Source organism: Apteryx rowi, unplaced genomic scaffold (assembly GCF_003343035.1).
Source record: "Apteryx rowi isolate R43461 unplaced genomic scaffold, aptRow1 scaffold_77, whole genome shotgun sequence".
Lineage (NCBI taxonomy): Eukaryota > Metazoa > Chordata > Aves > Apterygiformes > Apterygidae > Apteryx > Apteryx rowi.
Genome location: NW_020451060.1, coordinates 567,623 through 594,046, shown reverse-complemented (window position 1 = coordinate 594,046; position 26,424 = coordinate 567,623). Strand labels below are relative to the sequence as shown.

Here is a 26,424-nt window from a genome sequence, read left to right as displayed (position 1 = left end):
ATGTAAATCTTCTTACTCCCTGGTAATGTCCCAAAGTAGTCTGTGACCTCCTGTGACGCCAAACAAATCCTTTCTTTTTCTCAGAGATGTGAGAATTTTTCTGGATACTGGCAGCTCCAAGGTTATGGCTGTTTTCACTTAGTTTCCCCCTCCTATGACTGTATTTTGGGATGGTTGAAAGGAGCTTGATAATCAAGAATTGCTCCTCCAGTTCTGAAATGTCATGATTTTTGGATTTCCGTACAGCCAGTATTTAACAGCACATACCAATGTTATCTACAAGTTTGTTATAAGACTCCTAGCAACCATATTAATGACAATTATACACAATTTCAATCAATGGTTGCCTAAAAGAATCATATAGCTCACAGCAAAACAGGCTTTTTCTGGCTAACAATTATACATATAACCTCTTCATTTAGCTGGTTATAGATTAGTTTTCAGACACACAAATATAAGTCACCTGTATTTTTAAAGACTTTTAGATGTTATTTTTCACTCATCGTATTTTAGATAGACCATAAAAGATTTTGTCCCTTTGTGACACTGTCAGTTTCCCCCTTTTCCTTACAAAATTCAACTCTCATTTTATAATCCTCAGCAAGATCAAATATTGTGTTCTTTTAACACTCCATTAGCCTTGTGAAACCTTCCACATATATCAGAGGAGTTACATGGGGCTACGGACTAGGCAAACATGATCATTTACAAACAAAGCAGCATTAGTTGCAACCATGAATTAATAATGGAAACCCTAGCTTCTTTTACCTTCACTGCCACCAAGATCTTGTCCTGCTCGGGACAGAGGTTATAGCATTCAGCCAGAAAGACTTTCCCAAAGGCTCCTTCTCCCAGTTCTCTTTTAAGAACGATATTGTGGCGCTTGATGTGCTGAACGACTGTGAACAGAACACAAAACGGAGGTCAGAAGTGAACGGCATGGCCATGACGGGAAGAGGTCCGTGATGGCGGCCACAGGGAGACAGGATGGCCTGCCCAGTGCTGTGCATATCATGGAAAGAATCGGCGCGCACACATCACCTGTTAGCGCTTTGTCCAAAAAGAATGTGTTAATACATTCACATTTGGAGTGTAGTGCATTTGCTGTATAAGAAAACATGGGATTAAGAGTCACCTGGGAAGAAGCTATTTATCATCATCCTTGGATGAGTGCTGTGGAGCATACATAACAGTGAATGCTGCTTTTTTTAAACCATGAAGGCAAAAAATCAGAAAACAAAACCAACCTTTCTCATATCACTTCTATTTTTATTTCTCTAACAATAGCTGAAAACTCTCATTCAAAGCCAAAAATGTTTGGAAGGAATACAGTCTTAAAATTAACCTAATCCAAGAAAATAAAATGTGCCCCCTTTTCATTAAATCCAACTTACTCTCTGGTACTCTTATCACATGCTTATGTTGTTTTAAACTGCTGCTGTCTCTCTCTGTGCTATGCTACAATTACTATAAGACAAAAATGTCATTCTCACAAACATGATTTACGGCATTGCTCTGAAGTAAAATAAATAAAAGATGGACAAAGGTTTTAGTCAGTGTAGTGGACACAACCTTAGTTGAATTGCTGCCCAGAAGCAATTGATACAGACATTACAATCCTTCAGCATTTTTGTTTGTCTCTTTTTACATTTCCCTTCCAGTGCAAGCTTCTATTCGAAGATTTAATATTTTAAAATAGTGAACCAAATTTTGTAGAATACACCATCAACTTACAACGTTCTAGCTACATAAAGCAGCTGCAAGGTCAGTTTAACTGGCCAGCTGAACAGGGTTTATAGCTTGTGTTGCTGAAATTGTACAAAACAGCCAGCATCTGCTGATGAACTTGACCTAAGTGTATTTAGCAGCTTTTGCAAATGCTAAAATTCAGCCCTGCCCGGACAGAGCCCATTTGCAACTTAATTGCTAAATCCAGTGAAGCAAATAATGGTGCACAGGCATCAAGCGACTTCTGCAAAGGCATGAATCTCACCTCAGCAGCGTTAACTGGTGGGACCAGTGCTGAACCCATGTGGAGGGAGAACCGGGAGTTGGGATATATTCTGATGTCAACCATCCTCTGACTCTGTGCCTGGCCATACCTTCCAAACTGGGCATCCATTTGCTTAGAAACTACCTTATTGTCATTACTAAAGGATGTATAAAGGAGCGCTACTATTAAGAGTAGCAGAGAGAAATGACACAGCCTCCCCCTTACCATCAGCAACATCTGGAGAAAGGGACCATGGTCAAGGAAAGGAAAATATGTATGTTCCACACTGCAAGTCTATGAAGGTGCAACAGCAGCACACTGCTTAGGAGTATATGTAATAATACCATGCATGCAGGTGATGTGAGCCTGATGCTGTATACCCTGCACATGGCTGATATGTATCTTCAAATCCTCTTGATCCCAATATTCCCACTACTCATCCCAATACAGTTCCGCTCCAACCGCATCAGGCACAGCCAAAACAGGTGTGATCACACTCATTCCACGCAGCAGCCAGCCCCTTGGAAAGCACGGTAAGGAAAAGTGGCTTTTTGACATGTGCCAGGCCCACAGAAACCTGTTCCTGCCATTGCTGTGGTAGCAGGGTGAGGTAATTATGAAAATGGTGCTCCTGCTTCATCCTTGTATGACAGGTCTCTCACTAAAACTGAGAGGCCACGCTTTCAATTAATAGCCAAGTACACATTAAATCACAAGGTGCCAACATTTTTCATTCTCATCAAATTTTGGTCTAGTATAAAATTAAGTTTTACTGTGATGATATTTTTATATATATGTATGTGCATATACACATACATATATATACACACACACACACACATATATATATAAAAACACACACACACACACACACACACACACATTTTTGGCAAGCTACTCCAGTACTGAGTAGCTCCCCTACAGCCAGTAGGAATATGCTCTTTATTTTACTTTCCTTCTCAGTATTGTGTTTTCACATAAAGCATAAAATAGCACAAGAGACAGGCCTGAACCAAAATACACCTTTTCCTCACAGATGCATATTTTAAGTGGCTTACCTCACCTCTACTAATATTCACAGCAAAATAAATATCAAGACTGAGTTACTGTCCTGGAGCGTGACATATACACATACACATACAGGTTATGAGTGTCTCAGATACAATTTAAGAAGAGGATCTGGAATAATTGTATCTTCCTCATCCACTCCAGGCCTGCAGTTCATAGCAGGCCTGAAATTTGCCCCATCGTGCAGGATCACGCAGAAATTGCTCTGCTTTCCTTCAGTTTTTCTAATTGTTCATGTCTCAACTCACAGGAAATAACTGAGTAAACAGTTCCTGATACTAATGCAGGTCTTCAATTACAGCTGAAGATGCCAGGATTATTTTTTTAAATGAAAGTCATTCAAAATTCTTTGGTTGATTAGAGTGCTACAAACGTTTCCCTATGCTTGCTTGAGAAAAGTGAGGTGATTTGACAGACTGTAATTATTATCTGGTTGTTTGGAGGGAACCCAGTTATGGCCACACCAGGACACTGGAGTGGAAGGAGACGGAGACTTTGAACGGTTTTGCTAGGGAGAGGCAGGAGCCGTTTCCACCCGAGCCCCGGAGGCCCTCCGTGCCCCTGTGCCACCAGCATGGCAGGCAGCAGCGCGGGGTGAGGAAGGAGCTGAGCTCCAGGTCACACAGCCTAGCCCAGATTATTTTGCAGCTCACAGAGAGTCTGCAGGCTTAAAGGCCACGATAGCCTGTGCTTTAAAAATACTTCCTAATACATGCGCCGTTATTTTTTTCCAGCATTAGGCCATGCCTTTGACCAGCTGTCCTCACCAGAGAGGAGACTGAAAGCACCAGGCCCTGTTTTGCTCTTGCTCCTACTCTGCCAAAGCTGTCCTTCAGTCCTACCTCTTGGGGGATTTCTCGCTTTCCTGCTGCTTCCCCAACATCACTACAAGACTGTCTCACTTCCTTACCTAGAGAGAGGAGAGGTTCAGATCCACATTACAAGTGTCATCGTTGTAAAACGCTCATAAAACCAGTTAAACTTTTCATAAGCAGAGAGCATGGCTGAAGTGCCAGCCTACTGGGCTCTGCAGCAAAACTCCAGTCAGTAGAGGCCAGGTTTCATTTTGTTCTCTTTAATACCACCAAAGAGCTGGTGACAAACACAATCATCTCTTAAATTTTGTTTGGGTCCTCTCCATTTTGAGCACAGAACAACACTGGTGTTTGTCCTACTGGTAAAGGGACTTTATTATCAAGTTCCTGGAGGACTTCACAAACAATGGAGAGTAAAAATAAATAAGAAACATCAAATACTTCTGTACAGTACACTTGCAGCTGCTGCTAAATGCTCTTATGTAAACCAAGCATTCAAATAAACAACCTGTCCCACACCAAACCATCAAATGCAAAACACAGCAAGCCGAAGAGATCTGCACAGAATATGTTTGCAACTCATCATGCTGTATCCATCCCTGTTACCTGTTTATGCTGAACTGAGTTACTAAATAAATAAAAAATGACAGTAAATGTGACTAAATGGGTACAGATTAAGTATAAGAACAATGTAAGTAAATAAAACACATATGATGTGACAGAAACATGAGCTAAGGAAAAAATCCATTTAGCACACATAGGACCCCAGCCATAATGACACTGTGTTCAGTGGGGGAAGATTCCAGCAGGAGATGCACTGAAAAATTCAAGACAAAATCTGCTTTCAGTTAATGTCAGGATAAAGCCAATTATCTTTGTTGAAGTCCAAGAGATTATCCTGGATTTACATTGAAGAAACAAAGCAGAATTTGGCCAAGGAGGTGGTATAATTGTATTACCAAAGAAGAGCTCTCACGACAGAGTCTCAAAAGCAAAGATACACAAATGTTCAAAGGGTGGTTATGTATCTTCCTCTTTTTGGCTCAAAATGGTGGTTGCCTTTGAGCTGCCATTTAGGCTTTTAAAAATCATGTCATGACTGGTTTAAAAGATCTTGTTTGATTACTGCAACAAATATGTAAGAGCTAAGTTGAGTTGAAACACTTAAGAGAAAAATGAAACATAAAAATACAAAAATATGAAAATGAGCAAAATAAATAAGTATAAATGCTGAAAAGAGGCTATGGTGTCAAGTAATATCTATGAAAGCTGTGCCCATAAAAGCGGGGGCTCTTGTGGTTAACTGTAGGGAATGTCCGGCAACTGAAAACAGAACTGCAGAAAGGGGCTCTCTTCTCCCCTCGAGGTCCCACAGACCTCCCACCAACAGAGCTGGCCTTCTTCTAGGTATTTCATTCACTAACAAGCAGCACATCACATTTTAAATGACGCACCAAGGCCTTAACTTGCTCACACTTCCCAGGTAACCTACCTTTGACTGCAAGGCTGAATGGAGAGGATCACACCACCTTCAGGAGTGGGTTCCACCAAAACGGGCAGCCCAGGAACACCTCACCGTATTGAACTCACTGAGTTGGATGTGACTGACTTTAGCCATGGACATTCAGCAGCATAAAGTATTAAAATGTTTCTGTGCTTAATTAACAAGTGAAATGCAGTGACAGAGTCAAAATGATTTTTCTCTGGTCATGAAAAATAGGTCTGAGCATTTTACCACCACACATGACCGTTAGATCATCTAATCTGACCTTCTGCACGGCTTGGAGCACAGTATTGAGTGAAATGACTTGTGTTTGAAAGGAGAATGCCTCCAGAAGGGGGTTGTGCTGGTCTTGATTTGAAAGTTTGAGCTGTAACATTTAATTATTTTCTTTGATAATAAAAATGCATGGCTTTTTTCCCTTTTTTTTTTCATCTTGTCTGGCTTTCACCTCCTTCCCTTGTTTTTTAAGAGACTTTCTCTGCTAGCTTAAACACCCTTTTAAGATCTGGTATTTTTTTCACTATGAAGGAATTAATATATATAATCAAGACTCTTCATGCCTGTCTGGGTAAAGCAGAGGGATAGAAGCCCCTCCCTGGCAGGCATTCTCTCATTTCCCAGTCATTTTTATGGCTTTTCTCTGGACAAATTTTCAACATCCTTTAAAGAATATGGTTTTCACAACTGGAAGCCACATTCTTGTGTCACTCTCCATAAGGCTGTGATACAGAGATAAAGTCAGCTCCCTACTTCTCTGCACACCCAAAGATCACACTAGTCTTTTTAAAGCTAGATTTCCTACAGAGCATGAAAATTATGCAATTATGTGATGTGCATGTGATTGTCTCATTTTGAACAGCTCACCCAATTACAATGTCACAAGTGCTAGGCATTTAAGTTGTGTTCCCATACACCTTGTGAAAACAGCAGAACAGAGTGGGGAGCTCTCCTTACAGAGAGGCTGCCGCATGGGCTCACTGTCTGATGGACAGTAGGAGCCAAAGGAAATAAGCTCCATCAATTCCCCTGCTCACTGAAATACCAACGCTAGAAGACCCTGTTGTGCTGCATGCCCACTTAAATCATTTTTTAAAGTCTCTGCTTTTTAGGATACTATTCTGAATGTTGCCAGCAGTATAAATTTGGAACAGCCCTGACGAAATCTGTTGCACCAGGGTTCCAGAGAAGAGAATGAGGATATTTCAGATTGCAGATAACAAGGCAAGGTAATGTTATAAATATATTTACAGTCCCATAAGAAGAAAGTAACAGCAGATCAGGCAGCTTGTGATGTGATATGTGGTGCCATGGAAAAATATTTTGCAGTGTTTCTTCAATATCCTCTCCCATTATTTCTTTTGCAATCCCAAACAGATTCAGCTATTTCTAAAATCCTGTTAGAATAACCAGGTATAAATGGTTGAGTGATCGTTCACATAGTGTACCGAATTTGTACAGCATTTGCTATTCACACAGAAGGAGGGCTGGAATTTCAGAGAGAATCCCATAGCAGGAGGATACAAAATCACTGTGAGTAGGAGACAGCAAGTCTAGCCTGATGACCTTCTGATTCTGCAGCAGCAGCATCTCTACGGTTCTGCATGCTGTTGGCAGAGTGGACGTTTAGGCCCATTGAGATATCTACTCTCTACCATGGCAATAAAATGACAACAACAACCAACTATATATATTTTTTTAACCTTGCCTGTCACAGTTGCCTGGACACAGAAATCGGTCAGATCAGCTCTGAGAGTGTATTTCTAACTATTTTTTGTGCTTATCCCTTACAATATTCGTTACTTCTTATTCTATTTGATTTAGTGTTATTGTTGTTTAATTCTTACACTACAGCGGTGACAAATTCCCAGGCAAGTCAGGTGCTCAGCTGTAGGTGCAAAGAAACAAGCAGTATGTTTTCATATATACAGTCCACATTTCAGGTAATTCATATCTCTTTAAATGGATGAATAAGTCCACAGAATATCTGCACCTCAGATAATCTACTCAAAATCAGAGGTGCCAGTACAGGATATGAGAAATTGAACATGGAGGATCTACAGAAGAAATACTGTGTCAGAGAGATAGATGGGTAAGCCCCATCACATTACCTGTACAAGTATGGCTTCTGAATCACTTTGTATTGTTTTGTCCTGTTTTTGTTTTTTGTTTTTTTAATAAAAACTGTGAAAACACAGTTGTCCCTGAGCGGCCATCATGACCTGCCTGATATTTCACGGAATCTGACCACAAGTGGGTCTTGGGGAGACATTTGATGAGTAAGTTTAAGAAGGCTCTTCTGTGGGCCTTGGTCTTCCTGGAAGAAGAACTGGAAACACTTATGAGAAGCAAACCTGCACGCATTCACACAAATGGCATATTTCCCTGGGATTTCCACACTGTCAAGAACAACATCTGATGATAAATCTCATAAACCTGTGATTGTTGTAGCTTAACCTTTCAGTTGCTTCATTTACTACTTAACTCCTCCCAGGATCTGTAGTTGAAACCCCAAACTTTCTATTGCCTTGACTGAGAGTTAGGTTTTCCTCCGTGCCATAGTGCTGCAGCTCCTGGGAGAATGCCTGGATGACAGCCCTTTGCTCCACCCAACGGGAGCACCACAGCTCTTGTCCACTGTAAACTCACTCTGAGGTAGCTAGAGTGGCACCTCTCTGGCTGAGATTCAATGTTTGCTGTCTTTTGGGTTTTATATTTGATTTCTGATGAGCAGTCTTATCTCACTCCTTTGATACAGTAAGCTATCTGGCTAGGACCTTTTCAGTTTGGTTACAGACAGGCACATTGTCCTGCTCTGTTAGATCCTTATAATCAAACAAGAACTACTTAATAATAAATTATAATAACAATACTATCATTGTTTTAAATGCATGAGCCTTACAAGCTAAATCCACCATTCATGAAAACAAGAACACCAAAGTTGATGGTTTTTCTAGGAACGAATTTGATCTTATGTATGAAAACCAAGAGGTATGCAAGGCCCTCAAAGCCTTAGTAACCTGAAATTGTTTTTGATTTCAATGATAAATACGTATTAAATATAGGTTTGATCTATTATGTGCTAAAACTATTGGGATATATCAGAGTAACTAAAAGCCAAATTTGGCTCACTGTGTTCAGAATAAATAGTAGATATTATTCAGTATGGCTTTTTTCTCTTTGCTGCTTCCAGGCTACTGACAGCTTTCCAGCATAGTATGGTAAATTAGCTATAAGTAGAAAATTGTGCTGCATTTTTGACCACTTTTTACCTTTGCAGATGTGTGCACAGTTAATTTGTAACTGTGAATCTCAATGCACTTCTTCCAGAAGATTACTCATCGTAAAACTTTAAGGCTACTGTGCATGAGTTGCTGCATAAAACATCTGCTGGTATTATTTTATTGTGGCAAATCTGGTCTCTCTTCCATGTTTAAGTTAGATGGAGACAATGATCTCACCACCACCACCCTTCTCTTAGCTCAGACCAGGAAATCCTTTCCTTCAGCACGATACTAATCTTCAGGGATCTTCTGTGTAGCAGAAACAGAAGTACTCAACAAAGGATGGGGAAATACCATGTAGCATATCTCGTACAATAGACGCTTGAGGGGAGAAGGGCTAGTAAACATGCTGTCTTCAAAATATTAACCCTTTTCTCCCTTTGTTTCCAGAAACAGGCATAGACTTGAAAGCATCCCAGGATCCCAGGTGGAGAAGCAGGACTTGACAGAAGCATCATAAATTTAGGGACTGAGCCATATTCAAGCCTGGCCTAAGTGGGTATAAAAATGAAATTCAAAGATTGTCCCATTTCTGATGTAGCTTTCTCTGCTTTCCTTTTTCTCTTCTCATTTTGAAGGGAAAAGGAAATTATTTTGTACCTCTACGTGAGGGAGGACAAAAGGCTTTTACTTTTGACCCTTCAAGGGGACTTCCAAAGGAAATGTGAAAACTAAATGGACTTTTCAACCCTGTGAAGGAGTAAAGCATGTGTTTAGCTTACCGTCCAAAAATCTATCCTTGTATATAAGGTTAAGCTCCTATTTAAGTTTCATCTTTTGCTGAATTATTACAGTAAAAGATAGCATAGCATCTGATCCTGCCATGTCAGATGTCCTGTCTGCCCTGTTGCAGCTAATTGTGCATGAAAAGAAATGGAAACAACAGAAAAAATATCATAGAACATGATAGAATCCAGTCTCTTACATATCACCTTTAAGCAGTATTATCTACCCTTCTCCTAACAATTTTTGTCCTGCTGCAGAGCACCTTTTATAGTTTTACCTGACTGCACTACATTGCACAGCTTTCCACTAGGAAAGCTGAATCTTATTCAGGCCCACATTTTTGTTTTCCTTGAGCTAATCAAGGTAAACTCCTCCTCTGGTGGAGGATTCATTTTTTAACTGCTTCTTTAACTACTTGGCTACTTGCTCTTACAATTCTGTGCATGCCTCCCCCTTTTACTGGATTTTGCTATATGTGGCAGCCACAAGCAAACAGTGACACTTTAAAACAAGAGGCTGGGTTATCCCAGAAGAGGAGCCACAAAAGATGCCTGAAGACATCAGGCATGGGAAATCAACAGAAGAAGAAACCTTCCTCACCCTTTGATCAGATCCCTTCATTATTTACTGAGAAACAAAATCATCAGGAAAGAGAGAAAACTCTTGACTCCTCCTATAAACTGAAAAGACGAGAACCTCCCTTTGCTGTCCTTCTCCATAATGAGATGCAGAAGGGGTTACCACTAACTGTTAAACTGTCAGAAAACCCCACGAGAGGGAAAAGATGAATAGAACTACAGTAAAAGATATCAGGGCCTGGAAAAGAGGATATTCCCTCTTATAGAAGTCCTGTCCATCAGTGGTTCTGCATCATCCCACGGCAAGGCATTTGTTATTTTGATTTTCTCTCCTTGATGGCTGGTACACCTCTTTGTGAGGGCATGCCATCTACAGAGGCTTATGTGCCCCCAAAGGCAGCTGTAACTGGCAGCATATGCATGCAAGGTACACCCAGAAAACTGGTCTTTACCGCTGGGCTGTGCCTGGTGCCTCTAGCACAACCACAAAGCAGTCAAGAGATTACAACATTGTAATAGCTTCACACAAAAGCATAGGATCTCACCCTAAAGTTCTCACTTATAGGTCATCCAAATGAAGTCAGGGAGTGTTTGCAGGCCAAACATGCTGAGGGATTTACAGAATCAGGTCCTCAGCAACTGCAAAGAAAAGATCACTTTGCTTCTGTGTTACTGCATGTGCATTAGCAAAGGTCCTTCCCCATTTCCATATGAATGCTGCACATGCTTAATTTTTCAAGCTGAGAAGATCCACCTGTGGTAGATCACACCACCTCCTCTATTGACATGGATCTTCAGTTTTGCATTCGACAAAGCACTAAGACTGTAAAGCGTGAGTTAGTTGTATGATAACAATGCAATCATTTTGTGTGAGAAGGTCATGAGGTTGCTACAGCCTGGGTGACCTCTCATCACTTTTCAGGGTCTGAAAGCTTCCCCAAATCCTGGGGATAGATGGGAATGAGATTGCGGCATGTCTCTTACATTAAGCTTTGCTTAAATAAACAGTGGCACTCCTGCTTAGAACTACTCTGTAAATTACCCTGAACTATAGCCCAGCAGGATTTGAAAACACTTCAAAGCCTCTTTCAGTAGCAGCAGGATAGGTGCCTATCGTAATTGTCCTGAGAGAAAACCCAATCTGTCCCACAAATAAAGTAAGAGAAGAAAAACTCTGGCTTGACACTGGGAACAGCAGGACATTCCCAAATCATTTCCCTTGCAAAAATGTTACACATTTTCTCTTTTCCTCTTTTGGATTTACATGTATTTTCATGTAATACTAACTGATCTAGCAGAGCATATGAGAAATCTGTCATTCACTTGAGCTCTGGAGAGTGCTACCTTTCAGCTGAAACTATATTTTTCTATATTTCAGATCAATAAGAAGGAGGCTTCCTTCTTTGTTATTTTATATTTCTTTTGTACTATGCATAGAGAATTTTAAAGACATTATTATTGGACTTTGGGCCACTGTATGTAAACATTTTACTTTTAGTGAGCAGTGCAGTGTGGCTTCTACAACATAACATAGCAGCAGAGTCAAAGACTTAGAAGGTTCCTATAAAGCTGTATATCCGTTAGGTTGTCATCTTTTAGACTGTTTCTTTGAATCATTAACGAATTTAGCCCCTTTCAATTCAGCAGGTCCCAATGTGATATAAAATCAAGCATACAAATTAAAGTGACTATTCCACCAGAATGAAGAAACGAAAAACAAGGAAAAGCTTTTACAACCACACTGCCTGCACATCTGTCACATTTTGAGTCTTTTGGCCAATGTCAGACACGTTTGACACGGGAGCAGAAGTGCCAACTGCACACAGCGCCTTGCAAAAGGTCTGCCCAACACGCAGCCCGGGGATGCTTGCCCCACGGCACATCAGAGGCAGTGCCTCGCTCTGCAGGCCCTGCGCTGCAGACAGCCCAGCTCCAGCCGGCCTGTCAGCACGGACCCCATCTGTCCAGCCTGTGAGCCGAACATGGTAGTCAGGAGCAGAGGGTGCCTCCGTTCCACTGCAGCCACCAGAAAACCAGGCCGTGGCGTTGGGGCTGCTGCTCTACAACGTTCCCTTCAGACAGCTGTTTAAAAAAGGGCTTTGTAATTTCTCACTGACACATAGAAATCCCCTCCCACACATCAATAAAACTTTATTTTAGAGAAAGAGAGAAAACACACATGCATGGACCGAAAGTCAACTATACGATACGTCAGCAGCTAATGAAAAACAAAGACCTGCACTCCTTTAGGGTAATGACAGCTTCCTACAGGGTCCAGCGTGATAATGAACTGTTGGAGCCACAGGACCAACAGCAACAACACAACCAAACAACCACTAAATAGGACCTTTTGAGTCTGTGGCCCCTGATGAGGTTGAGGACAAGTTCAGACTCTGCCATTATGCTTTCAGCACCTAAAAGCATCTTGGTTTTGAGTTGATAATTAGAATGTGCTGAGCCAAGCAGCTGTCACTAAGGAACAGGAGCTGCCCAAATGCAGCATAATGCATAGAAGTTTACTGGCTGATTTATCACACTATAATGAACTCAGTTGCAGCCTTTTGAGGCATGGAAGTGACAGACAGAAAGAGGGAGAAAAAAGGAGGAAGGGGAGGAAGGAAGAGCTTTGAACATTTTGTTCCAGTCAGCTTCCAAGAAAGAAGAAAACACTAGGAGAGACTTAATGGAAGGACGCCCTCCCACAGTCCACAGTTGCTGGAGAAGGGGCCACTGGGCAGATCCCCAGGCACGTATTTCCCAAAGCACACAGGCCCAGCCTTTGCAGAGATGGAAACCCTCCCTGAACAGCAGCACACACACGTAGCAAACAAGAAGAAGAACGGCAGAAATGGCTGAATGAACTTTATTCAGGATCTGACATACTATGTCAGTATAATGAACATGACCTAAAGAAGAGGGTTACATTCATAAGCAGGCTGAGTTGCCAGCTCTGACCAATTAGTACCAGTTAATTTTATGGTGATAGTGAATACACGGGTATTATATTCTATAAAAGCTTAATAGATGTCACCGTAAATCACAGTCACCTTTCTCCCCTGTGCTCTTTATTACTGGAAAGTACTTACAGTTGAAACTTCTGCAATAGTTGTTGTAGCCTGAAGTCAATGCAAATATAACTCGGGTGTGTGTGGGGTGTCTCTTCAAGAAACGGGGTCTCTTCAAGAAACCAAAAATGCATGGGCCAGAAAAGTTCTTTTCTCGCTTAGCATCTAAGTAACTTGCTTTTAAAACACATATCTTTTTCATTGCAGCTATTGCACACCATGACATTACAGCACAGTTTAAAGTAACAATAGTCTGCACAGCACAAAGATTCACAAATGTAAGCTTATTCCTCCATTCCTTATGAAGTTCAAGTCTTCACACAGAACAATAAATTTCAGCTGCCTCCACATTCATTTGCTTTGATAGCATAACACAAACAGCTGCCACATTTGACCATCTCTAATGGAAGAATACCCCATGTGCTTATCAGTAAAGGAAATATTAAAATTACCATCATTTTTATTGTTACCAGTAAGCAAGCTGTATTTTTGTCTCAAGTTGCTGGGAAGTGGCACTTGCAGCTAAGGAAGTGGGTGTTGCTCATTGACACGCACACACTCTGTGCTAAACTAAAACACAGAATTACACAAAGTGTGAGCTCTTGTTAGGTCCTACAGACAAGGTATCACCAGGGTAGATTAACAGAATATTTTGCAAGCAGCACAGATTAACTGTTGTCTCCTGCAGAGTCAACCACCAGCAAGAAGGTGAGTAAGGATTTGGTTTTAGGAGGGACTGGTCTGAAGCCTATTATGGAGCTGGAAGGCTAGTCTGCCTTTTGATAGTCCAACATCCACAAAATGCAGCAATTTCCAGGACCACTGTATTTCTACTCTGCCCTTCTAGTCAGAGGTTAAGGAGAGGTGCATGGGTCAGATACTAACATAACTATTTAGAAACCATTTCCAAGATTTATTGGGCAGCTTTTGCAATGTTTTCCCACATACAACTCCTATAATTAACTTATAGGTAAAAGTCTGGCTTTCAGCACCATTGCTTCTGTCACATTTATTCTTCCCCTACTATAACATTTCCTTGGTTATGAGAACGGTAATTCAGCCACATGTTGCAAAAATATAACATTCTCTAACTGCAAAAATAATCATTACTGATTTGAATTTTTCCTTACAGACAAACTACACAGAGGCAACATCATTTACTTCTGAAAGCTAGAGAGACACACATACAAAGATGGAAAGGGATTTGGCATCAGGGTTTTGACCAGCAACTCTTATGAAGCTTTTGCTCAGTGAATCCTTTCATCATTGTTTTCCCCATCTGGAAAATAAAGATGCTTCATCGCTATATAATAGCTATGTCATAAGCGAATAGTGGTTTTTTAGAGATTAATTACTTGTATTTGGACAGTGTCACAAAGCTATAAAGTGTAAGTTTTATAATTAAAGTTCTTTCTTAGTTTTTTTTGAAAACAATGGTCCAAACTCCCCCTTGCCATCACTTTCTTGCTTTCAAAATCTGAAGGGAAAACTCTTAAAATGTGATTTTTACAGCAAAAAATACTTTCCTTCATTTTTACAAATATCTGATTCTGGATTCTGACTTCTTTGAAAGTTTAAGTGCATTAAAACACAGTCAGAAATAAGAATAACTGGGGAAAAACATATATCCAGAAAAAGGATTTTACAACAACACTGTTTCTCTTCCACTTTCTTCAGTGTTATCTAGTATGCCATGAAACTAATCCTGCTCTCACTCACAAAGTGTAAACTGGGAATAAACCCAAAATCAGTGGAGTCACTCTAGATTAACAGCCACAAAGAGATGTGGTTGAAGAAAGCAATTAAGAAATCCACAGCATCCTCTAATTAAAAAAAACAACAACAACAAATGACTTGCCATGAACTAAAGAAAATATGTGAACTCTGCTGCTCAGCTGACTGCCCTACATCCTTCTGCTTACTCCAATATGCATGTTGTTAGTTTACAGTCTTTTATGTACTATCCTGCATAAAAATAAACAGGCCCTCAGGGATTAACATACCACAATTCAAAACTAGTTGTTTTACCTTCCTTTCCACACCTTTGTAAATGTAAACAAGCCAAGACTTCAGAACAGGAGCTTCTGGAATGAGTTTCCTTCATCCTGTGCCAAATGCAGGCATCAGAAATGACAGTTGTTGTGGAAACTGGGAGAATGGTAAATTGCATCCCAATGAGGACTATTCTAGCTAAGCATCTGAACAGTCTCACTGGGAAATTTTTTTTCTTAAATCAAGACTATCTGAGAATGTATTTTTTGCTTATAACTAACCAAGTTGTAAGTTACTTACAACAGCAAGAAGCAGGTGGTCAGAGAACACGTGTTTTCCCCACAACTGCGCAAAAGTGCTGCGATTTCACACACAGACAGTGCTGAAAGCCCTAGTGAAGGACAGCCACGACTACTCCTGCTCCAAATCTCAGATTTCAGTTCAAGCCCAACTCTGCAGCAGTCTGATACAACTTCCCCAAATCAGTGGCAGGCTTGTCACTGACATCGAGGGAACCCCGAACGAGCTGTCTTGCAAAAAGAGGTCTATCTTGCCCCAGAAATACTACCTTCCTATTTGTCCAAGCTGTGAATTTGAATGAAAAGGCTGTACATAGGCAGGGAATGCGCTACATGATACAGCTTTCCATCCAGTAACTGGTATCTGCAGATGCAGAGGAGAGGAGGAACATTCGCATGGTGGAGATTATTGTCTCCAGTGAGAAGCGCTACAGTGAATTGCTGATGGGCTTGAAATGGGACACAGGGGAGAGATTAAATATAGGCAGGGTGAAGAACTCTGAAAAAACGCAAAGGAAGATGACTAAACTGTTCCAGTTCAACAGAAAGGGAATCTCCAGGACTCAGTTGATTAGTAGTGCTAATCAGATTTCCTCCAGTTTTCTCACTTAAGCATTTTAAGTCCTGTTAATTTAGGTTCATTCATCTTGAACAGCCTGTTACAGCAGCTCAGGAACGAGCCAAACATCTGCCCTGCAAAGACTTCCCTTAGAGAGTTTATACAACATTTTGATTAAATGCTATTCCTACTACAGCAAGAAATTGTCCATATCCAAACCAATGTCACAGCCACTTGTTTCTACACCGTGATTTTCTTCTGTTACACTAGACCATCTTATTTGGGGTAATGCTTAGAAAAAAAAGACAGAAACTTTTGCTAGCTTATTTATCACTACGCCTTAGTGACTCAACTTTATTTTTGATGCCACATATTGCACAGCTGCCAGCCTGTTGGAAATATTTCTGGATACCATTTGGTTAGCGATCCTACAATTTCAAAAGCTTGTGATTTCTTACGGAAGTTTGCAGATGTCGCTCCCTCACCCGCCCCAGCTATAGCATGACAATGCATGCCAGAACGCCAGCTCTGGCACAGACCTTGCAGATGGATGTGGAAAGCTTACACAATTTTGCAATAAATTCATTACGATCAAGCAGCACCAGTTAAAGCAATCACTTTCCTGGCCAAGGAAATAAGTAAGGAAAAGGAAAACAAAAACCCAAGTCTTCGCTTTTCTGATGTCCTGTTGCATCAAAGCACAGGTTGCAACAAGCAGAGAAAGTGTAATGTGCTTCAACGTCTTTTGCAGTTGCTATGGTACAGTTTCTTATGGAAAATTCCTTGTTCTGCGTGATGTTTTTCCTGCCTCATTTGGGATGGCAGAACCGTTCCTTGTGTCACCTGAGAAACCGGGCTGTCAGTTTCCACCTATTGGTGAGAAAGAAACTCATCAACAGCAGAACTCAACTGAAAATGCCTCGGGCTGACGTCTCTGCACCGGTGGCCGCCCTTACACCCAGGAGGAGGAAGGATGGGTCAGGAGTGGAGGGGCCACGTGGAACACCTGGCTGCCACTTTGGGGGTGGCCTCAGTTTTCCCACGCTAGCTGCGATGAGATGTTTCATCTCTGGGATGCCCTGCTTGCTCAAGGAGGATACCGAAGCTTCCTCCCCCCCAGTCTCTGCTATGGGCCTGAGCCCCAGCGTGCACAGGCAGGGATCAGCTGCTGCGCTGGAGTCTCACCGCACTTCGCACAGTGAGGTTTTGTTTGGGCCTCGGGACGCTAAAGCAATGCACACAAATAATAATAAATAATTGCTTTGTTCTCCTCGCCTGTTAAGGAAAAATATCACCACAGGCGAGGAGGGAAAACTCCAGCATGATCATACAGCCAAGCAGCAAAAAGTGTTTGGCTCTCAGAGGAGAACTGCAATCTATTTTCTGCATAGATTGTACCAAAGATTGCCAGGAACACAACATAAAAACAGTATTATGGCATTGCACTAGCGACACAAGCAATCGGGGGTAAGGCATTTTCACTACGGGAATTTCTTTTATGGACTAGTTGGAAGTAATCCCATTTTAATGTGATATTTTTCCTGCTGGAATGTTTTTCTTCCAATCAAAAAATAATTAGATTCTACCACTTTTGATTCATGACAAAACCACAGCATGGTTTAAGGAAAAAAAAAAAAAAGCTGTGTTAACATTTTAATGCAGTTGGATACCTGCTGTACTTCAGAACACCAAAATTCCCATGGGCTCCCTGTGGTGATGAGAAGAGCTTTTGACCTCTCTGAGGAAATGGGTTTTGAAAATAATAAATGTGTAAGTGCTTGAAAAGACTCCTTCACTAACGGCTATCATGAGAATGAAGAGCATTCAGGATGTAACAATGCAATTGCACTCCATGGGACAACTTTTCTGGTGGTGCCACTATTTAAAGCTCCATTGACTTCAGTGGAGTTTCACCCTTTAATCCCAGAAGGTTTTCACTAGTAGGATATCACTAGCAGTTACATACAACCACATTTCTCTTTTAGAGGCCCTCCCCCTCCCAGATAAGTTCAACAAGAAAATGAATGGAAACAGGCATAGGAATCAAAATGTGTCAAATTTTAAATGTATAGAAGTCAGGATGTTCAAGATTTTGATTCCCACAGCACTGACTTCAGTGTAAACCAGTCAAAAATTTGACTGAAAATTTTTTAAGGTGAAAAATAAAGTTTCAAAGATTTGGCAATGTTGGAAAAATGTTGATTTTCAGTTACCATTCTGGCTTTCTAAAATAAAGAATCAAATTCAACATTTCAAAATTAAAAAAAGCTTTTTATCGTGAAATTTTCCTCCAAAAAACTTTAAATCCAATTTTGAAGTATTTGCCCCAAATGAACATTTTATTTTAAAATATCAAATCATTTTAATTTTATTGAAGATGCACCTTTTCCCATTTCAGCATTTCAGTTTGAAACTTGAGACAAAATGAATAAAGTGTTCTCTGTTTTAACTTACATTCTGATTTTACAGCAAAAAGTAATTTTRAAATGCTGAAAATCTCCCATGGGGAGGAAAACTCCATTTTTGAACAGCTTTACTTCTGTGCATTTAAAAGTTCAACTATAACTCTGCTTCAGTACAGTGCTTTGGAGGGGGAGGAGTTATACTGAAGATGGAATAATTCAGTAAGGGCTGCATTATCCTGGTTGCACAAGGTGGCCAAGGCACTAGGATCTTACTTGCTCTCTCCCTTTGTGTTACAGTGTAGGAACCACCTATCCAAGGTTATCAGCAGACACAGCCCTGGATGCCAGTCTCACAGAGAAGACTATGTGAGACGTCTGTACATCAGCGCAGAGCTCCACTGATCATTTTTGCCTCATTCCTATCCAGAGGCTACTAAGAAACCTCCTCCAAGAAACTCATTTTAAAAAAGCATGACCAAGTGGAAAGGGTGCAGAGAACAGAGGTTAAAACTCAGCTTTAAGCATGGCAAAGTTGTAAGCAAGATCTAATGAAGTTACAGAAGGGCTTGAACCAAAAACTAAGATTTGCCTATAGCTGACTTTTGATAAACTTCACATCCTGATCTCAACACTGTGAGTTAAAAGCAATCTCACGTAAAAACTGTCCAAGACCAAACAAAATGATAATCATCAAAGATTCTGTAATTTAACTCCTATGCTATTGCAAATACTCATCAATACACATATCTACTAGAGGAGCCAAAGTTTTGCACACAGCGGTGCATTTCACGCTAGGACCCACCATTTGAACTGTCATGGGCCACATCATCTTCAGTGATGTTGGTGCTTTATATTAATATTCCAAATATAAAGAGAAGCTTGCAGATCTACTCTACTCTTCTGCAACCAGTGCAAGTCATGGTATCTTTTAAATACCTGGTTCCTGTGAGAACTGTGAGAACTGCTTTTCAATTTCCCTTAATCCAGCACCCTAATAATTTTTCTCTTTGCATATCTCCAGCAGCAGAAGTAGTAGCAGGGGGATGGAGGGGGGAACAGAAATAAACAGCAACCCAGAAGGGCTTTTTGCTCTTTGTCTGTCTTGTACTCTATTGATCCTTTCATACTACCCAAAGATCAGAGACATTTTATAATCATGACCATAATTAAATATCGCCAGGGATTCAAGAGGACTTCCCTCTTTAACATCTATAGAAGCAATAAACATCAGTTTAAAAGCTATAAAACCAAATCAACAAACGGTTAAAGCTGAAGATATGAGCCCCTGCCATGCTGACCTCCAATTCCCTTAACTGTGGCCAGAGCCGAGGCTCCACCAAAACGTGGCTAAAATTCCCTGCATAAACCGATGCGGATATTCAATTATCTCACTGTCAGGATGAAATGCAGGAAAGAAGGAAAGCCCAATGAATACATCAGCCTAATGAAAGGCAATTAAAAAGCTCCTTAATCAAACACTGCTGCTTCTAACAAGTCAGGTAATGTATCAAAAGCAAAGCCTCCTCTCCCAAATCCTTTTGCTCCCCGCATCCAAACCCTGAAGTCACACAGTCAGGGAGAGCAAGACCCAGGTAGTGACTTCAATTGCCTGAACTTTGGAACAGTGCAGCTGCAAAGTATTGCCTTAATCAGAGTAAATGACCAACAGGCCTCTCCTTTTGTCTTTCTTATCTTTTATATCCTTTTCCCTCCCCCACCCTCACCTTCCTTCTCTTTGTCTTGAAGAGGGAGGTTTGTACACATCACTGTCTCACACCGTGTCGCTTCTTACTGGAGCCCTTTCTGGTTACTGCTGGGAAACGTGCAAGTCGTGGGCTTTTGTATTTTCCCTGTAGTTCCCTATCATCTGGGCATGATTTATATATTTCATCTTTGTGATGTCAGTCCAGTTTTGTCCAGTCTAATGAGTTTTATTAGTAATTGTGTCTAGGAGTTTATATTTATGACGACAATTGCCATGTGTAGAGCAGTAGTCACCCTTAACATCATGCTTTCTGGCTTAAACAACACCTACAAATAAAAATACTTTCTCGCTGTTTGCAGCATAGAGGTATTCCCTATAGCAAAGACTGAGGTTGTACAGTGAATTTTGTACATATGGAGCATCTGCTTTTTAAAGGTAACAAGAAAAATGCTAAAGAGTCTACACGGCATTGCCTTTGATCCTTAATTGCACTATAAGAGAGTACCACCTTAAGAAACTGAATACATTCATATTCTTCCCATCTTTCCATTCACAGGTACAGTGTGCATTTCTTAAGTCTTTACACTATTAATCAGGTATTTTTCCCTGACAGTTTGCTCCACCACCTCATTTCATTGGATGTAGAGGAGGGAGAAGAAGCTTTTGTCTCCTATGACTCAAGCCATCATCTTCTGTGGATCAAGCTGGGAATTAGCTGCCCAAAAGAGTGTGATTTTTATTTATAGTCACCCTACAGCTTGCACAACTTAAACAACAATAATCACCAACTTCAATAACTCAAGTGTATCAGGATGCAAAACTGCTCGGGTCACACAGTATTAAATGGCCCTTTAATTTATTTAAAAACAACAACACCAAACCTAATTCCAAATAGGCTATTGTCAGAGACAAGCAAGGTTTGTCACTGATTTGGTTAGATAAAGCTTGTTCCATTAAAGAATTAAGAGATACAAAGAAAACAGTGCTCGCTCTTTTTGGCCGGAATGTATTTAAATAGGCTTTGACCTATGACTTTTGTAGCCTGCTTACCCAGAGCATTAAAATGCCGTGCAAAGCTCAAAGTTCAGCTCAGCACTGACACTTCTTAATAAGAATTTGCGAGCATAAAGCAGTGCAGGGAACAAGGGACAGCTTGTGACACACAGCTTCAGGGGGTTTATACTGAAGCTTGTAAATTAATATTCCCTTTTCTTACTATAAAAGCCAGAAGTTCTAGAAAAGATTTAAATGCAGGATTATTATCCTTAGACTGCATTTCCTTTAAAATAATTGTTGTTCTTTCTCAAAAATGAGAAGTCCCAGGATAGAGATATGTATCTGCAGCAGTTTTGTTCTTAGCGCTTCCCTGAATTTTCTTGTTTTTCTGAGGGGGGCTACCTGAAAAGGCCTGCAGTAAGACAAGAGACATTGAGGCAACTACTCTGACCCAGCTTTTCTGCAGTCCACAGAGCTATTTTTTCAGCATAGGGCAGATGTTATTCTCTCACCCTCCCAAACGGCTCCCAGCACAGCCTCTTGCTGAAGTCAGGGAGCAATCACAGCTCTTGAGATGGTTTAGCTAAGAAATAGTGTGGATTTTGACATGTGTGTTTGTATACGCCATACCCATAGAGAAAGGTCAGATAGAGCACAGCAAAATGTTTCTTAAAGGCATTTATGGACATTTGGATGGGATGAGTGGTCTGACGAGGCCAAGAATTCACTGTGGGTGGGCACGCTTTTGTAATAATAAGCCTTTTTTGTATGATGAAAAATAAATATCACATGGTCAGGCAGAGACTTCATCTCTAAGCTAGACCAAAACCATTAAAATTCAAAGTTTTCTCTGTACGCTTTCTTTCCATTATTAAGGAAGGCACCTAGTGCTTTTCTGTGTTTTTCCCATAGAAAGTGACCATATTTCTGCTATATATATTCTGTTGATAAACAGAAGCTACGAAGGTGACACAGCAAAGCTCTCTTCTGAGGCAGCAATGAATACCTGTGTGCTTTCTTCTATTCTGAAACCATCCTATCCTGAGATCAAGAAAATTTAGCAGTCCAAAATAAATCTCTTACTGCAGAGCAGAAACATACAGACAATTCTATGAATATATATTTTTTAATCAGCACACTGCAGGTTTCTTTAATGCTGCCATTCAGCACAGTCCTGCTTCATGAAGTTGAGGTCTGACTCAAAACACACAGAAATCAATGGACTGGAAAGACTCCCATTGATTTCAATGGGAAATCAATTCTGGATCAGGCCTCTAGAGAGGCTATGACTGCAGAGAAGAGTTGAAAATTTTCTTCTTCCTTATTTCTGAAAGACATGCCTTATTTTGCACTGTGTTTCTTCCTTAGCCTGGCATCATTTCAGGAGTCTCTAAAATGCTGCCATCAAAAGATGCAAAAAATTGTAATCTTAAAATGCAATACAACATTTTGATATAAGTGCAAAACCAAACTGCAGACAATTCCAGCTAGGAAACACGCTGGATCAGAATATGCAATGCAGAAGACTTAGATGAGCTGGGAAGGAGTCACCTTCCAGGAAGATAAGGATTGCTGGCAATGGATGAATTCAGATCAACTTTCAGAAGGATCCACTAGATCTGCAAGCAGAACAAAAGGCCTGAGCCTCCTCCTCCAAAAGCAAAACAGCTGAGCTAAGAGGAAAAGGAGACATGTTCTTTAAGGAGACATATATGAATTTTTGCCTTAAGTCTGCATTCCTTTACCACGTCCTCAAGATGAGGACTGTGATTTACCATATTTACCAACAATGCACAGGTATGTGCCTGAAACCATGCCTCACTGAGGATATGAATCTGATGTCTCCTCCGAGGGTTAGGATTGAAAGGAGCCTGCCCACCAGCTGAGCAGACCGAAAAGCCTTAGGAATCTCCTGACTGCTGAAGGGCTCCAGCCTGTGGATCCAGCCTGCCTGACAGCTGCCGGAGAACTGAAGCGACTTGAAGTCGAAGGCAGTTCATACCCACACTCAGCCACGGGAGGGAGAGCTGGCCAGCCTTCTGCCCCCTCCACCCCGCTGCAAAGGGGCAGCACGGGCAGCTAGAGCAGTTGCTCAGCCAGGCACTGAAGCCATTACTGGCAAACTGCGGATGCACTGGGAGAATCCAAGTCTGCACAGCAGCACCAAAGCCTCACCCTGTTCGTCAGGCTGCTGTGACACTAAGGTGTCTCTGACGATGCTGACGGCATTTGGCATCACCGGCTGCTGGGACAGGGTCCTAGGAGCACGGCTGTGCCCACCCCAATGGCAGCCCGGCATGGGGAGGCAGGACAGGATGGTGAGAGGCATGGCCAGGCCAGGTGCTGCTGCGGGCCAGGGTCTGCCCACCACAACGGCAAGGGTGCTGGCAAGCCACAAGCCAATGGCCTTTCAAACGCTTCTGATCCCCCTTCTCCTCTGCTCACCACGTCCCAAGCGTTTCAGCCACAGGAAGACATTCATATGCTGCTCTTAATGTCAAGCTGGCTACCTCTGGTATATTAGAAATATCTGCAGGTTTATTACACAGGGCTGACATTTGAAAAGGACATAAACCTTTTGTGCCAGAGTGTTAACTAACCTCTAAGTGTTGGAAGATCTGGAAGAAACATACTACTTAAGGATTATTAGATACTTACCTGGTGAAGGTTTTCTAATGTATACAGCACCAGGCATTTTTAGGTACCAAAACAGTTACTAGTGAGATGCAATGTGGCAATTTGTCCATTCCCTAACTGTCTAAATACAGCATGTGAACTAAGCTGACAATTTACCATAGACAGAGGTGGGACCATGATAACACAGCTCATCTTACTCTCACCTAATGACACAGTACCTTTCTGCCTTCCTGGTGACATGAGGAGCTTCACAGACAGACTGATCTCAAGCACATTACAAGACAGTGCTGGAAAGAGCAACCTTGTGCAATGGAGTGCTTCCGTTTGCTTACAGAGGATGTAAGACTGATCCCATAAGCTTTTGCCTTGTGCATTACCACCCAAGAAGGAGCTTTTCAAGCTTCCCCACATACTGCTGCTCAATACATTTCTGTCTGGAGGCAATCCCATTGCTATCCCAGTCTCAACAGCCTCTTGAGTGGAGACTGCAAATACAGCAAAGCAGTTGCTTTTCTTCTGATGAGAATAAAATGGGGACAAGACAAATCATGTCCTCCTGCACAAGCAGTTGGAGCCAATCAGTCATGTATTGTTCTTTCTTTACCAAAGGCTGAGACGGAGATTTTTTGTTTCTTTCCCATTTGTTTCTCTCTTTTTCTGTTCCTCTCTGCTTTGTGTGGGACATGTTCCCCTTGATGGGTATTGTTTTCAGCTATTTCTTTTGTCCGTTGAGGCAGCCGCAGGCCTTCAGGCTGTGGGCACCCAAAAATGAAAGCACATCCTTGGAAGACAGCCTGAGAAACAAAAACTAAACAAATTCTAATTAATACTCAGAAATAAGAAGAGCCATGTGGGAATGGTTTCATTTTAGAAAGATTCTAACTGGAACTGTCTCTCAAGCAGATATTCATAATGGCAGTTCAAAAATCTGTCAAATCTGTATTTCCTTCAAAATTATATAAATTGGGGAACTGTTTGAAATTATATTTGGCTTCTCACTATATTACTGTGGGAATAAATAACCACATGGCATAGACAACCATCCAGTCTTTCTTTCTAATGCCACAGGAAACCAAAAGGATCAGAGGAGGGAAATGGGGTAGGAAGGCGCCTTTGGGAAGAGAGCTTCCATCTCCTTAACTCTGACACTAACCCTCAGACACGACTCATTGCTGCTCAAGGCAGTCCTCCTGGAAACCTAAAGCCTTTTCTTGCACCTTGTGACCCATGTAATTACTGACTTTCAGCAGTCTCCAGCAACCAGATTTTAAAGGCAGTTAGGTACCTAAAGGTGAAGAATCATTTACTGGAATTGTCCCAAGCTGATTAAGATGGTTAATTTCTATTGATTACAAAAAATTTATACTTCAAATCTACTTAGGTGCTTTCCAGAAACCCAGTTAGTTGTTGGTTTCAGACGTTCGGCACCTGAATGCCTTTGAGATTCTCATCTCATGTGCCTAGCTGACTTCTGAAAATGGAATATAGACTCGTATAATCCTGAAATTAAAAAAAAAATCCCTAGAGAGATTATTAGTTATACAGAGATACACTGAAATTTAGAGAAATAGGCAACAACTAGTATGCATACACACTACATATTCTTCCTAAATGCAACCAATACACTCACGCAATGTGTTTTCCATTTAAATGTTTCTGTTTAATTACCCCCAAAAGCTAGTGGGTAAGTTGCTAGCTAGAGGTACTGCACAATTTTTCATCAACAGAACTTTACCAATTTCAGATCTTGTTGTAGGGTCTTGACTTCAGATATTTGACACTTTTTTCCCCTGCAGGCACTTTATACTTCAATCACAGTGATTCCCCAGCAATCTGCAAATAATAGCCTTCAATTATTATGGGCATTGATGGGCTAGAGATAAGACCCAGTCAGTGCTCACTTCATACCAAATCTGTAGGCCTCATGACTTAATCCACACACTGGCCTTTGAAAAGTGACAACCTGTCCATCTATCGAATGTCCTGCTCAACACCTGGCTGCATGCTTGGAAGTTTATACCTAGTGGCCTGGGAACTACTGAGCTGAAAGACCACCTGTGTCTGCTTGCGCCCCTCAGCCACAGTACTGGAAAGCAGAGGTCCCTTCTGCACCTTTGGAAGAGAGGGCAGCTGGCAGCAAGAGGTCCTCTAGCTTTTGTCCAACAGACCAAACTAGAATCAGCTTAATCAACCTCTAAGCTTTTCTACAAGGAAAAGCAAGGTGAAAGCAAGAAAGGGAGGGCTCTAAAAGAAGATCATAAAGATACACTTCAGCGCTGGGTTTTTATGTTAATTACTGACTGAAGCTCATTCCTGGAATTGTCTATGTAATCACATTTTTTAAGTGTGTCAAAAAATGCTGAGCTCTGGTATCCTACTATACAGAATATATGTCTAAACTAAAACAGGTATATTAATTAAATACCTTCTGGGGAGAAAAAAGCAGTCTTATTATTTTGCCCCAACTGCTCTTGTGAGCAATGAGGAGCCTGTGGAGAGGTTTAATGAACAAGGCAATGCTTGAAAAGTGATTTGAAGATGCAGAATATTAAATACTGTGTTACTTTCAGTGCTGATACCGTTTTAAAAGGCTGTTACGTTTCATTTGTTGCTGCCCTACTCTATGCCCCTAACACAGCCGCCTTCACGCACGGACCCCCGTGAACGTCGCAGAGCGGGCGGAGGTGGCAATGCGCTGCTGAGCCATGCTGGTGGCTCTGCACGTCACCTGACACGTCGCAGCTCCCGGTCATCCTGCACCGAGGGTCGGCAGCCTCGCAGAGCTGACCGCGCGCTCTCGT

At 41.3% G+C, this 26,424-nt stretch overlaps 1 protein-coding gene across 1 annotated transcript in view; it reads right to left on the bottom strand.

Annotated features, from left to right (window-relative positions):
- Positions 1 to 26,424, bottom strand: part of NTRK2 (neurotrophic receptor tyrosine kinase 2) — a 198,824-nt gene that overhangs the window by 47,913 nt on the left and 124,487 nt on the right. Inside the window, exon 13 of the mRNA XM_026088466.1 lies at positions 769 to 899. Within this exon, the coding sequence (XP_025944251.1) occupies positions 769 to 899 (131 nt within the window). The remainder of the gene's footprint in view (positions 1 to 768; positions 900 to 26,424) is intronic.